The sequence below is a fragment of the Hyposmocoma kahamanoa genome, unplaced genomic scaffold, assembly GCF_003589595.1.
Source record: "Hyposmocoma kahamanoa isolate Upper Pololo Valley unplaced genomic scaffold, ASM358959v1 180, whole genome shotgun sequence".
NCBI lineage: Eukaryota > Metazoa > Arthropoda > Insecta > Lepidoptera > Cosmopterigidae > Hyposmocoma > Hyposmocoma kahamanoa.
Genome location: NW_020653711.1, coordinates 364,820 through 380,381, shown reverse-complemented (window position 1 = coordinate 380,381; position 15,562 = coordinate 364,820). Strand labels below are relative to the sequence as shown.

The 15,562-nt window shown below is 34.3% G+C and overlaps 1 protein-coding gene and 1 long non-coding RNA gene across 2 annotated transcripts; both read left to right on the top strand.

Annotated features, from left to right (window-relative positions):
• Positions 1 to 10: 10 nt before the first annotated feature.
• Positions 11 to 3,821, top strand: LOC113226020 (glucose dehydrogenase [FAD, quinone]). The gene is made up of 2 exons (XM_026458527.1): positions 11 to 169; positions 1,932 to 3,821. Exons 1-2 carry the CDS (start codon positions 29 to 31, stop codon positions 3,639 to 3,641), a joined length of 1,851 nt encoding a protein of 616 aa, XP_026314312.1. The 5' UTR covers positions 11 to 28; the 3' UTR covers positions 3,642 to 3,821.
• An 8,656-nt stretch (positions 3,822 to 12,477) lies between these two features.
• Positions 12,478 to 14,355, top strand: LOC113226022. The gene is made up of 4 exons (XR_003310059.1): positions 12,478 to 12,814; positions 12,962 to 13,254; positions 13,663 to 13,931; positions 14,240 to 14,355. It is a non-coding gene; the product is annotated as an uncharacterized LOC113226022 (long non-coding RNA).
• The last annotated feature ends 1,207 nt before the right edge of the window (positions 14,356 to 15,562 follow it).

The following is a 15,562-nucleotide window of genomic DNA, read 5'->3' as shown; positions in this document are numbered from 1 at the left end:
TGTAAATAGTAGATGATTTGTAAGGAGGATGGAGGCGGCAGGCGCTCTCGCGAGTTTGGCTCCCTCCCCAATCACTGTACTGGGGCTCATACCACTTCTGGCTTTAGGCATTACATATTTTCGGTACCAACAGTTCGACCCGGAATCGTACATCACCGACGTCAATGCCGTAAGTATTATGCTTTTATTTCTATATGTACTATTTATTACATTGCAAAGAACTTGAATTACGATTCAATTTAAAATACCTAATCATCTTATTGTTCACAAGTACAATATAGCACGAGTATCACCTCACAACTCCACCGAATAAACCTGTATTATCCAAACACTAACTTCACAGGACATGGAAATATTTAATCTGTGTTTTTACGCCGTAAATGAAATTTTAAATTTTTTAGATGTTTTATTTAATTCGTATATTTACGTTTTCTCTAGAAAAAAAGCATTGGAAGTTACATTACAATAGATCATTTATCTGTTTTTGCGTGAAAAAAATTTGGGGTTTTATTATAATTGATAATAATAGAATATTATAGCCTGATAAAACAAAATGTGTAGTGTAGTGTGGCGTCGGAACTCATAAATAGCTAGTTAATTGAAGCAGCTATCTGCGCAAAAGTGGTGTAACCCACATTTAATTATTTTTTTCTATAGTATTACTCTAAATGATTCTTAATTACATAATTATATTTTGCAGTTTCATTCTTAGCTATTTAGTATAGTTTACATATTACAGCTATGACTACACGCCATAACCTTTACACGAATTTTTAAAGAAAAAATAAAAAATCACTAAATTGATTGACAGGTCATACTCTCGTCTTGATTGCGCGCCATTTCTTTTCATTATCTACATATGTTCAAAGAATAGAAGGTCAATATCCCTGTTATTTTTCTTCTATTTCCTCTATATAATAAATGAAGGGTTGGGTAATCATAAATATATTCATCAATCATAACTAAGATGAGGGGTGGGTGATTATTAATCGCTAAGAATAAAGCTGCTTATATAATTATGATCGAACTCACGTACTGGTAAGTTCGTTTGATCATCAGTTTATTTTATATTTCGATGCTATTTTTATGAATAAAAAATTTAATAATTAAATATTTTATACACTGTAATACGTAAATATTAATTTTTTTATGCATGAAAATAGTATTCAAAATTCCAAATATAAAATAATTATGTACTTTAGTATAATTTTATTTTAAGTAATATTATATATAAAATTAACATTTAATTTTTTACACCGCTTCATCGCTAACAGATAAATTGTGGATTAATGAGTATGTGGATGCATATCTAAGAAAAAAAAATGCTAATTTGCCGAGTATGTCATTTTAATAATTATTAATTTAGTTTCTCTGCTCGTATTCGCATGGATGTAGTACTAACAAACAATAAATACAACAAGAATTCTGCACAGAAAATGCATTTCCGTTGTCCAATAGATATTGTCGAGTAATAATATTGGTATTAGTAACTTTCTCTAGACACGTACACAAAGATGCTTTTGTACCCTTTATTGCCTTCCGGATCTATTGTTAGGAGCGACAAATCGAAGTGAGATCTGTTTAATGGTCATATAAATCCCTTCTTATGAATCAAAGAACTCAGTAATTTGATGAGAGGGAATCATTTAGTAGCGATTTTGGGATCATGTCAGGGTATATTTAAAAAAAAATTAAATAAACGCAATCTTTCGTCTTCTACTTTTTGCAAACTTACGACTAAGAAACAAGATGTTTTTAGTATTTGTAATTTAAATTTAATTTTGTATTCCTGTGTTATAAACATATTAAATAAAACAAGTAAATATATTTTCCCAACAAATTGATGGGCGTGCTATATATATTTCAATGTTAAACAACACGCATTTCGCATTATTTTACAGTATTTGATCTAATTTGTTGTTACATTGCAGGTGTTACCAATCTACGACTTCATAATAGTGGGCGGAGGGTCAGCGGGAGCTGTTGTGGCGTCGCGGCTCTCCGAGATCGGCAACTGGACGGTGTTGCTGCTAGAAGCTGGCAACGACGAAACGGAGATTAGCGACATCCCAGCCCTTGCCGGGTACACACAACTCTCCGATATCGACTGGAAGTTCCAAACGACGCCCTCCGCAAACAGATCCTACTGCCTGGCCATGAATGCAGATCGCTGCAATTGGCCCAGGGGCAAAGTCCTCGGTGGTTCCAGCGTCCTTAACGCCATGGTATACGTACGCGGAAACCGCAACGACTACGACCTCTGGGAAGCGCTCGGCAACGACGGATGGTCCTATGATCAAGTATTACCCTATTTCCTGAAGTCAGAAGATAACCGCAACCCGTATCTCGTCAAAACGCCTTATCACTCAGACGGAGGGTATCTCACAATACAGGAAGCGCCTTGGCGAACCCCACTCGCTGTGACTTTCTTGAAAGCCGGTATTGAATTAGGTTACGAGAATCGAGATATAAATGGAGCGAAACAAACTGGTTTCATGTTGACACAAGCGACGATGAGACGGGGTAGCCGGTGTAGCACAGCGAAGGCGTTTCTGCGACCTGTCCGTAACAGAGAGAACTTGCACATTGCCCTTGGCGCTACCGTCACGAGAATACTGATCAATCCAGTCAAGAAGCAAGCTTACGGCGTGGAGTTCATTCGCAACGGTCAGAAACATAAAGTTAGAATAAAGAGGGAAGTTATTATGTCAGCAGGAGCGATAATGACGCCAAAACTAATGATGCTGAGCGGAATAGGCCCCGCGGATCATTTGCGAGAACACGGAATACCTCTAGTAGCGAATCTGAAGGTTGGTCACAATTTGCAAGACCACGTCGGATTGGGTGGACTGACTTTTGTTGTCAACAAACCTGTCACGTTCAAGAAAGACCGCTTCCAAACGTTCGCTGTTGCAATGAACTACATTTTATATGAAAAAGGACCAATGACCACCCAGGGTGTAGAAGGACTGGCATTTGTGAATACAAAGTACGCGCCAACATCTGGCAATTGGCCTGACATTCAATTTCACTTTGCACCAAGTTCAATTAACTCGGACGGTGGTGAACAGATACGTAAAATCTTGAACTTGCGTGACAGGGTGTACAATACCGTCTACAAGCCTTTGGAAGAAGCTGAAACGTGGACTATACTGCCTCTATTACTGCGTCCTAAAAGTTCAGGTTGGGTGAAACTTCGCAATCGAAACCCTTTCACACCACCCTCAATTGAGCCTAATTACTTCGCTTATAAGGAAGATATCAATACACTTATCGAAGGTATTAAAATCGCCATGGCTATATCAAACACGACAGCTTTCCAAAAGTACGGATCACGACCACATAACATCCCAATGCCTGGTTGTCAACACCACGTGCTCTTTAGTGATGCTTATTGGGAGTGTTCATTGAAGCATTTTACTTTTACAATATACCACCCAACAGGAACATGTAAAATGGGTCCTAAGCATGATCACGACGCGGTTGTTGATCCAAGATTAAGGGTCCACGGTGTCGCGAATCTCAGGGTTGTGGACGCTAGTATAATGCCTACTATTATAAGCGGCAACCCCAATGCTCCTGTAATCATGATCGGCGAAAAAGCCTCCGATATGATCAAAGAGGACTGGCTGGCCTTATGACAGTGTTCAAACGAAAATTGTGTGATGGAATCTTAAAATACTCAGTCAAAAGGGCAGATACTATTTATGTGAAAATGCTCTTGCGTAGCTAATAATAACTTTAAAGAGTGTAAATAAGTAAGGACTGTGTAATTAAGACTACGAACGTTATTATTATAATCGAGTCTGTTAGATTTATGTAATGTAAATTACCTATTAGGTTGTAATTAATAAATTTATAAACAATAATGAGCGCAAATTATTTTTTTCGCTACAACCCAAAAAATACGCTAATAACAATAGCGAAATTACGTACATTAAAAATAAATTAGAGGTGCTAACTAGTAGAGTACAAAATATACTCCCGGACACATAATTCGAACTTCGCATTTTTGTCGTAAAGAGCTACAATACAAAAATAGTATTATCATCGAAGAAAAAGTTTTCCCCCGGAATTTTTTATTTGCAAAAGCAAATCCAAATTCCCAACGAGGACTTATGGAGAAGACGTTTAGTGTGCTAGTTTCAAAATTGCACAAGTTTTTGATCAACATTGTTTAAGCTTAGGGCACTTAATACTGAAAATGCGTGGTGGCTCGAATTATATGTCCGGAAGTGTATATTATTAATTATTGAAATGCAAAAATATTACAACTCAAATACATAACATAAAATTAAATGTATTAGGTACTGCCAAAATTACGTCGATTTTAGTACTTAAAGTACCTAGCGCCATCTGCCAATGGGCAGATCAACTTTTTCGTACATCGCCATCTAGTGTTGAGTAGGTATATTACTGCACGTACCCAGTAAACTTAGAAGTACTAGTTCGGTATCATAGGTAGCGCTATCAAGATCATCTGATTTTTTTCATATTTATTTGTTGAGCAATGGCTATAGAGCCATCAGCCTAAACAAGTTAACAAATAAATTAAAAAAAAACTGAAAACGTTTGTGTAAAAGCTGTAACTATAAAAACCTGCCATTTTTTTTATATCACATTTTTTTATGGATATAATTAAATGACGTTTTGATGGTTTTGATGTATATTGTGTTCATAAATTTTGAAGAAATAAAAATACCGTGGTTCATAAAGGGTACAAATTCATTGACTCACTCGTAGGTTATCAAGATAAATTACATCTGTTTATAATTTGTAGGAATTATTTCAAAAATCAAGAATTTGATAACAGAAAAGTGATACAATGTAGAGACTAAAGTATGCAGAATAATAGGCAAAAATCTTTGAGGTTTTTTATTTGACTGATTCTGTGTCAGTGAGTTAATTGAGAACAGACCAAACCCATTACTCTACAATAAACATTCGTTTCAGTTTGTTAGAAAAATTGGCGGGTTTTTCAAGTTATAAGCACAATTTTAACAAAGATTATTTTTATTTTAAGTATGTTATAAAGAAAATACGAAAAAACAAATAGATATGAAGAAAGGTACAACTACGTTCCTTATTTTAAACTAAATCACAAAAGACTTTATCCTGACAATTCAACTAATTACGAATTCAAAGTTTTTGTTCCAAGTGACAATAATGTGATTTAAGTGAAAGTGAAAACATAAATATTGATTCCTACCGCTTAAAAAACTGACGAAGAAAAGAAAAGAAAAGAAGAAACCCAAACAAGTAAACTAAGTTATTTAAGCAGCAGTGAAAACATAATATATTAGAACCACAACAAAGATCCCGATAATTAAACAAAGATATGATTCAAATTACTTGTATCCAAGCCAAAACTCTAAAAAAAAAATCTTAAATTTAAAAAGAAAAAGGCGGGTTGCTGTTGTTAGTTTTTACCTTGGCTTACTAAACTTCTTACTCTGCCCCAAAGCAGCCCAAACATTTGCTACTAATAATATGACTTTTCTATAAAAAAAAAAACCGACCTCAAAAATTCGTGGAATTACATCTATTTGCCATGTTTTATTGAAATTGGTTACCGGAAAGTGCGCGAAACCGAATTAGTTTGACACCCTTAGACGTAGAAAATTCCTTCAAATTTAAATGGGACCAACAGAACAAAAAAGAATCATCAAATACGGTTCACAAATTTTAGAGTTATCGCGTAACATACTGAGGTCTCGGGATCGATTCCCGGGCCAGAAGAAATATTTGTATGGCCTTGAGATGGAGGTCAAATGTGTGCGTTTAATAAAAAAAAAATATCTTGTAAGTTTGGGCGTAATTTGTGGTTGTGTATGTCCATGGCACCCGCGATACTAGATTTCCCTAGTGCTGGGCTATGAAATGTGCGCGTTATTTAAAAGAAAAAAATACAGTCAAATTAAATCTCCTCTTATTTTTGAAGTCGAAGTTAAAAATACGAATATAAACATTGACTTACAAATAAATGGACGACGGGTCTAATACAAAAACCACGAAAAAAATGTCCCAAGTCAACCTATTCGAAATTTAAATTGTAATGTCATCGCAGTATCGCGCTGTCAGTCGAACAAATGAAGACTAAAGCGGAGTTTGGCGCTCTGTATACGATTTTAGCGCTTTACAAGTGCGGACACTTTTTAGCGCGGACCCGACGTCCATATAATTGTAAGTCAATGAATATAAAGCTCATTTTATATTAGATATGCATGTGAAACTAATTTTACGAGTACATTTGTTTTTTTTTTCAAACTCGCTAACTACTACAGACTCTTTGCAGGTCACACAGCTAACTACGGTGGTATTAATCATCAACTAGGTAGGTAATATTTAACGAAAGTTACAAACATTATTAATTTATCTACTTACCTTAATTTTAAATTTCTCGTACTGAAATTTAGTTTATTATTTTACAAATACAACCTGGATTAAATTTAAAATGTAAAAAATATAGGTTAATGATTGTAGGTCCGACACCTGACCTAGAAACCCAGAGACCTAACCGCAACACCCAAAAATGATGTTATTAAGCAATGCCATAAAAGACATTATGTAACAAAAATGTAATGTCCAAACTTTGAATAAAAAGCTTAATGCCTCTAACACGGGCGACCAATCACTTAAGGGAAAGTTGTTTGTATACCGTAAACGATAAGTTAGGCATTTATTTATTAAACAATCGACGGAAATTTTCTCGGATTATAAACAATAACGATGTCAGCAATTTCGAGAAAGTCACCGTTTTACACGTAAATCTATACATACTTTTATACAATAACGCAGTATTGTACAATACTACGAATTTGAACTAAGCGTAGGTATGGTACAGCAATGAGTAGAGCAAGCGAAATTTTATAGTCAACGAGCGCTGTACCTCACCTACGTTATGCTGGGGCTCGGCCTGCGGCGCGTGGTCGGCGTTAAATTACGGGCTGTGCTTATATATGCTCTTCAGAGTTACAGCGGTTAGTACTAATAACGCATACACTCATAGTCCCGCACTAGGGAACCCTGTATCGCGGGTTCCATTGAAACACACAAAGACAACCACAAATTACACCCAAACTCAAGAGAGAAATAGATGTAGGCCTTACAAATATTTCTCGAACCCGAGACCTCTGCATAACAGACCAGTGTGGTAACCGTTCGGCCACAGAGGCAGTTACTACTACCATGAGCGCTTGATGAGGAAGTTACTACTACCATGAGCGCTTGATGAGGAAGTTTCGGGTTTGATTCCCGATTTTCTCCAGTTCCAGTTCGCTTCACCCTCCGTTGGACTTCGGCCTAAGGTTTTGACGTAATTTAAAAAAAATGAAAATAGCTCATTAATGGCGGCCATATTTAAAGTTTGCAAAATATATTATCAGGCAATAAATACCACACGACACAGAAGGCATTGGTGAAAATCTGCACTTGGCGTGACCAGGTAGGGGTGTACGGTCCGCACTGGAAAGTCTAGTGCCCATAAACTTTAGAACATTTTGATACTTTGGGGAAAAAAGTGCAAAAGCCGATTTTTGGCAAAAATAGACTTTTTTGGAGGAACAAGCGTTCGCCTGGGCGACACGCTTATCCGTGACAGTTGCAGTGCCACTCAGAACTTAAAATCGCAAAGATCAGAGATCATAAGACATAAGTTGAAAAGTCCCATGCCCCATTTCACCAGCACCCCTTCCAAACTGGAACGAAGTAATGCTCACGTTACTGCTTGACGGCAACAATAGGTAAGGTGGCAGTACTTCCCTAGACAAACTTTTTCATAAGATGAATGAAATTGGATTAAATATTTGTTTTTTTTTTTCAATCAGTCAACTCAAAGTTTACAAAACTTATTAAATATACCTAGTTAAGAAGTGAACCAAAATAAATTAATTTTGTTTTTTACGCGTTCTATAATCTTTGCAGCCTTGTTTTTACGACCATTCTTCCCTGAAGTATTGAAAAGAAAATTAAAAAAAAAATGATATGATGATAAAAATAACCAATAAATAATTGAAATTATTCTTTGACCTTATCTTTTCAAATATTTTTTGTTTAGTCCAATCTCTACGAACCATCTCCAGAAAAATGGAGCTACATTGCTTTCGAGCAATGCGTGACAAGTAAAAAAAAACATTAATTCAACATGTTACTCATATCCACTCTAATAGAATGCTGGTGAAATTACAGGCACATGGGACTTGTCAACTTATATCCTAGTGCTCCTCAGATCTTTGCGATTTAAAGCTCTGAGTAGCACTGGAACAGCTATGAACAGGCGTTTCAATTCACACACTTGGCATAATAAAAATAAATTATGTAACACTGTAAGCCGATGTATAAATAAAATATTTCTCCTATATTTACACTAATTGTTTATTTATATCTCATACTTCCACATGTGATCCCTTTTTCTCGCTATCTTTTCCCAAAAAACTCTTTTTAACTGACTTACAAAAAAGGAAGAGGCTATACGGTCGACTGTTTGTATGTTTGCCGATTTCTTCGTCAATGTGGACCGATTATGAAAATATCTTTTTTTTTATATCGTATGTATCGTTTCCCTGTTTTAAACCCTGACATAAGTCAAAAAGAGTCAGTGGCTGAAATGCTAAACGCGAAAAGCCATGACAAAAATCATGGAAGTATAATCATCATTCTACGATGTAACAAACCAATCGTGATCAGTTCAAACTCACGGTTAATGATTACAGATCTGGTCACACCAGCCTGTTATCCATAGGATTACGCATAGGTCGCCGGTTATACAAGGCGGTACTCGTTACTTGATAACACTGTTACTTAACTAGTATGCACGATATCTTATGTGCGCAATATTCAAAGATATGTGTTATTAAAATCGTATTATCTTCGTACATTTCATTAATAGTAGGGGCTAATGGATATTGTATGAAAGTTTTGATATAATCTAAGAATGTAACATACTAATTTTGTAATACAGTCAAGAGCACATCAAGCTTGACACTGTACTTTGGACCATTCTTATCGTAAGCGGCATAGAGTTGGATTTAAGTCTTAAGTGTAAAGCTTGACGTGCTCTTGACAAGTAATCTGCTAGAACACTGTATCAAAACATTATTATTTAAATGTTACAAAAAACAGGACAATTTACACTGAAAAAAAGTGTTTCAAATTAATATTTTATACAGTTATACGAATAACGATTACAACGACAAATTATAAGTCATGATTTTATAAATATTGTGATTGACTCAATTAAGACCAAAAGTTCAAAAAAACCCGAAACGTCGGTTTGTTAAAAAAAAATATACGAGATTTATTTTTATTTCAATATTAAAAAGAATATTGCTCTTTAAAATCTTTTTTTTTTTTAGTTTAACGAGCGGGATCAACAGAAATGAGATAAATAATATTTTTTATTTTTTTTTTATTTATTAAGCATTGGCTTCAAGGCCATCAGCTTAAAAAGATAACTAAATAAAAATGTATTACAATAAAAGTGAATGAACTAAAACTAAACCTTAACTAAACAATAGAATAAATTATTTACAGAGGATTAAAAATATAAACACGAACGAATCAATAAAAAAATAATAAAACTTAAATATGGCCAAAAGTATGACTTACAAAACTATCAATAAATTTATATAACTCTAAATGCTGTAAAAGCTCCTGGGCAGTACTAGGAAATAAACAATCTTTTTTTAAAATGTCTTTACATTGAGCTATGAAAAGTAAACGTTGTAAATTAAAATTGGGACAAACAAAAAATAAATGATCTAAATCAGAAAAACTACTATGGCAAAACAAGCAAGAAGGATTGGATATTAACTTAAGTCTATCTAAATGAGCAGGAAATTTACAATGGCCAATGCGTAACCTACACAGTCCAGTAATATATTGTCTTCTTAAATATGTAGTATTTTTTTCAAACCAAGCCTTTGTTGAAGGTGTTGGCTGAATCTCAGCCAACCATTTACCTTTGATGCTTCTAGAACTGTGTAGGGACATGGACCACCGGATGAACATTATTTCTTTAACAGCTAAATGTAAATCGGTAAAAGGAACTTTAAAATTACAAAATTCAACATTCTCAGTTGACTTAGCAAGAGAATCAACCAATTCATTTCCTAAAATACCGGAGTGACCAGGAACCCAACAAAACTGTACAACTACATTATCACACATTAAATTAAAAATATGACTTCTTAAAGAGTATATCAAATAATTACAATTTGCACTAATTAATTTGTTGGACAAAGCCAGAAGAGCACTCATTGAGTCAGTTAAAATTAAATATTTTTTATATGTGTGATTCTGTTTAATGTAAACAAGTGCATAAATCAGTGCCAACACCTCAGCTGAAAAAATAGAAAATAAGGAATTGCATTCAAATACTTTACCAAAACGACAATCAGCATCGTAAAAAGCAAATGCAGTTCTGTCTCCTGTTTTGGAACCATCTGTATATATCTTGTGAAAATCTCTCATGCCATCCAAAAACTCATAAAAATCGAATTTACTATCAAAGCGTGTGATATTGATAGGAATGTCTATAACTAAACTGAGGAATTGAAAGTTATAACAGGGTATATTATGACACCAATGCACAACATCCTGATATTGAAAATTTAAATATGCTATAGAGTTATTTAATGTGGTAGAAATTGATAAGGAAGCTTCGTTGAAATTAGGAGCAGAGTAATTCTCTAAAAATTTTGAAACGATAACGTTATCTCGACTTACTAATTGTAAACAAAATCTATCAGTTAGATAAGATCTTCTGATACATAATGGTACAATTCCTGATTCAACTTCAAGCGAGTTGATGGGAGATGACATCATGGCACCAGTTATAATACGTAAAGCTTTGTTTTGTATAATATCTAACTTTTTAAGGAGGTGCATTTCGGCATCAGAATAAAACATACAAGCATAATCAAAATGACTGCGAATGGTTGTGATGTATAACATTTTTAACGTTTTAGGATCTGAACCCCAATTTACACCAATCAAAGATTTGAGGATATTCAAACCCAATTCAGTTCTCTTACAAATATTCTCAATGTGAGCTTTCCAACATAAACTGGAGTCTAAAATTACTCCAAGATACCTTTCCGACTGTTGAAATGGCAATAAATAATTATTATAATAAATTTTTGGGACAAAAGGTCCGTTCCTGGAAAATAAATTTACAGAACTCTTAGCAATATTGACTTCAAGTTTTAAATCAGTAGAAAGTAAGTCATTAATGATTCGTAAGCATTCATTCATGTCATATTGCCCTTTATTGGGATTATCACAACTTAGATAAACAACAAGATCATCTGCAAAGAAAGAGTAATGCACAGAATCAGGAATCCGCTTCATGAAACCCACAAGACTTAAAATAAAAATAAGCGGTGAAAGAACTGAACCCTGAAGAGTTCCCTTAAACGAACTCCTGGGGCCATACAATTTATTTTTATATTTAATAAACGTGTTTCTATCGTTAAGGAAATTAAAAATCCAACGTAAAACTAAACCTGGTATATTTAGATGGGATAAACTTTTGATTAGGTATTCATGATCTATATTATCAAAAGCTCCTTTAATATCCAAAAAAACAGCCAAAGTACTTTTATTACTCACAAAATTATTTTTAATATCACCTACCAAACAAGCTAAATTATACAAGGTGCTCTTCCCTTTGCGAAACCCAAATTGAAAGTCAGGTATGCGTTGACCATTTTCCACGAACCACTCAAGACGGTTTTTAAGCATAGTTTCGAAGCATTTCGAAAAACATGAAGTTAAAGAAATAGGTCGATATGCATCTAAGCTATTAGCATCTTTATTAGGTTTTAATATAGGAACTACATACTGGATTTTCCAATCCGGAGGTATAATACTTTTTTTCCAAAGCCTATTATAAATTTCTAGCAAAAATGTTTTAGCCAGGAAGGGTAAACACTGAATAACTTTGTAAGTAATATAGTCTGGACCTGGAGAACTACTTTTCTTATTCAGTAAAGCAGCTTGTAGCTCATGAAATCCAAATGAATCAGTCAACCATTGAGTTGAACTAGAGCTGTTATTAAAAAATAAATATTGTAAATGAGTAGAAAAATTACAAGTAAGTGACGAAGAAGTTATTTTATCTAGAAACATCATAATATTTTTAGTATCGTCAAAAAAGTGAGATTTAGAGCTGGTACGGAGCTTAGCAAATTTAAATTTGCGAATATAATCCCAAATTAGTTTAGTGGAAGTCATGCGGTTGAAAGAAGAGCAAAGGTTGGCCCAACCTAATGCTTTTTGCTCGGAAAGAGTTTTCTTTTTCTTACCATCAAATTGTTTATATAAAAGATAGTTTTCTTGAGATGGATAAATCCTAAATGAATCAAGAGCTTGTTGAACAGCTTGACTACAAACATCGTTCCACCAAAGCAACGGTTGACGTTTTTTATTATGGCAAAACATCGCCTTCGTTGTATGAAATGTCAGTAAGAGGTCAACTAAGATTTGAATAAAGTCAGTGTACGCAACGAGTGGATCCGGATTAATAGTAAAAGTTGAGAATTTGTGTGTACATAAATCATGAAATTTCGACCAATCTATTTTATTATAATTGAGATTAGCTAGGCAGTGTATAGAGGGAGTGGTTGGAGCGGCAGAGTGAGTTGAAGACTGCTTATGGCTCTGCACACATTCCTTGTAAAACAAACTAACCAGTAGAGGGAAGTGGTTGCTGCTCATAAGATCGTCTAATACTGAAAGTGTACAGCTGGAACTAATTGATGGAGAAGCAAAAGCTAAATCGAGTACATTGCCTTGTTGACCAAATGGAGCAAAGGTCGTTATAGTGTGATCGTTTAAACATACTAAATTATGAGTATCAACAAAATTATAGATTAAATTGCCTCTTCCGTCAACGTTTCTACAACCCCAAGCAATATGATGAGCATTAAAATCGCCTACAATGATATAATTTTTATTACAGATTTTAGAAAAAACATTATTCAGTTGTTGAATTTGAAATTTGCCATTTGGAGGAGGAGGCAAGTAAACACATAAAATATCCAGTGACAAAGAACCAAGAGAAACAGACAATAAAATATTCTGGAAGTCATAGCATTTGTCACAAGAGATGGTAGAGAACTTATACTTACCTTTAATAGCAACAGCAACACCACCATGAGGGCGACTAGAATCTTGTCGGACTATGTTATAACCAGGAATCCTAAAACATTTGTCAGGAGTAAGCCAAGTTTCATTAAGAAGAATTATATCGATGTCAGTATTTGAACAGGAAATAAAGTGTTGTAGATTAGATAACTTAGACAAGACACTACGAGAGTTCCAGTGGAAGATTACAAATTGCTTAATATTACCCTGAAAATCCATATTATGAAGCAAAATTAGTAATAAGCAACTCCTTTATGACCTTAGAAGAAACTAAGGTGCTGGCATCTGATTTTGTTGAAGAAACAGAATCTTTTTTTTTAAGAATATCTAACACTGTCTTAGTAATAACACTTATGACCTCATCGGAGTTAATCAGTTCAGACAGTAAGGCTCTTCGCTGTGGCCTTGAGGATTCTTGTTTCAAAGAAGGAAAAGCAGATTTTGCTGTTATTGAGGCATAGGTGGACTTGCCGCTGATTTGATCTTTAATTTCATTTAATTTAGCCTTTTTAATAGGACATAAAGAAGAAACAGCAATGTGGTCTGTGCTCTTGCAGTTAATACATTTTATATTGGCTTGGTTGTTACACACATTGAAGAAGTGTTCTCCAGAGCAAATGGAGCAAACCTGTTTTGATTTACATGAATTTTTACTATGGCCGAATTTATAACATGTGAAACATTGTTGTAAAGGTCTCACATATTTCTTCACCTCAAACCATATAAAATCATAAGTTACATGATCAGGGGCAGTGGAACTGAGGAAGGTGACCAAAACTGTAGGGGTAGGAACAAGAATATTATCCATCTTCCTTTCAAATCTCTTTATCCCTATAATCTCAATGTCAGCTTGCAACTCTTGAAGCAATTGTTCTTCAGTAAGTTCAGAAGGCACTTTAATTATACCTTGTGACTCAAGATGATCGTATGGGATCCTTGCAATCCATCCATGGGTTTTTTGAAGTTTGCTATTCATGATGAAGTTATTAGCATCTGCTTTGGATGAAAAAAATACTTTTATGATGCGTAATCCAACAGGTCTTACATATGAAACACCTTTCACCGATTTCAAAATGTTGTTTATTTTTAACAGGTCCAGTTTTGTAGAGGAGGATTCATCAATGGATGGGGCCATAGAAAGCAACACTGGATAATCTTTTTTCCCTTCTTCTTTATAAATATGATTGTATTCCTTGAACAGTCCTCTTTTTGTCCTATTAAAATTTGCCGCCATTTTGGCGGGAGGAGAATTTTCCCGAATTGTGGCTTTTCTTTTGGTGGCAGTAATCCTGCCACCACTGTCGTCAGTCATCACAATTGAAAACTTAGATTGAATTGACCAATTGAATCTAGGCAAAATAAGTTATAAAAGAAGTAAAAAGGGCTAATAAAGAATTTCTACAAATTAATTTTGTAATTTGCGCCCGTACACTTTAAAGTTCGCGCCCTTTTTTCATAAATAATATTATTACAAATTCAACCTTATATTCTCTAAAGTTTAAACGGCTTTGGCTTATAGCAATATAGCCTATTCTTCATTTTTGTTTCATTATTCACTTAGGTTTTCAATCATCAAATGACATGAAAAATGGAAATAATGTAACTGTAAATAACTTCATATATTTTAATCAAACTTTGTAGACACGATCTCGAAACTAGGGTTATGTTAGGTCCTGTTAAATTCCATAGATACAAAATTACATGCCTAAGATGTCGTAATTTTTTAATGAAAAAGCCCAACTTCATGCAAAATTTTCAAGATAATAAAATTTTTTCTACAGATTTTAAGGCGCTATAATTCTTATAATGTTAACGAATTCCTTAAGAATCCATACTACCGCGGCTCGAATTCAAAATTTTCCCGTAATAATACGGTTCATTTTGCTTAGGGCGAGCGGCAGGCTCACTGGCTTTATTTCAGAATTTATTTTTTTTTTACAAAAGAATAAAGCCATTTGAAAAATGTATATCGTACAGTATACGTGTTCCATTTAGTGCAGTTGATATTAAAAAAGTCACTGGTATACGTGAAGTACTTAGTGAATAAAGTTTGAAAAATTTATATCCTCAATTTTACCATATATATTTTCCGAAGTGTTCAACCCGAGCCATTTGAGGTAGTATAGACTTTTAAATTAAAGTTTTATTTTCAGGTCTATGTCATTGTTCGAAGGAATATTAGACGAAGAAATACAAAAAAATATACAGAAATATTTGCTGTCTCGCCCACACACTCGCACTCGCATCACTATTGAATAGAAACATCGATAAAACTATTGAATACATCAAGCTGTTCTGTGCGACCGCACAGTTTCCTAATATAAACTTTCATAGGACCTTTGATCGATATTGAACATGTCTGCCGTATTAGAAAAACAAGACATCACGAAAATACTCAACAGAATTTGCTGTTAGC

What these genes read in the sequence shown, in the direction of transcription:
- LOC113226020 (XM_026458527.1), top strand. Translation starts at nt 29, where the DNA reads ATGGAGGCGGCAGGCGCTCTCGCGAGTTTGGCTCCCTCCCCAATCACT. An exon ending in ACATCACCGACGTCAATGCC is followed by an intron (nt 170 to 1,931) that starts GTAAGTATTATG and finishes GTTACATTGCAG; the next exon opens with GTGTTACCAATCTACGACTT.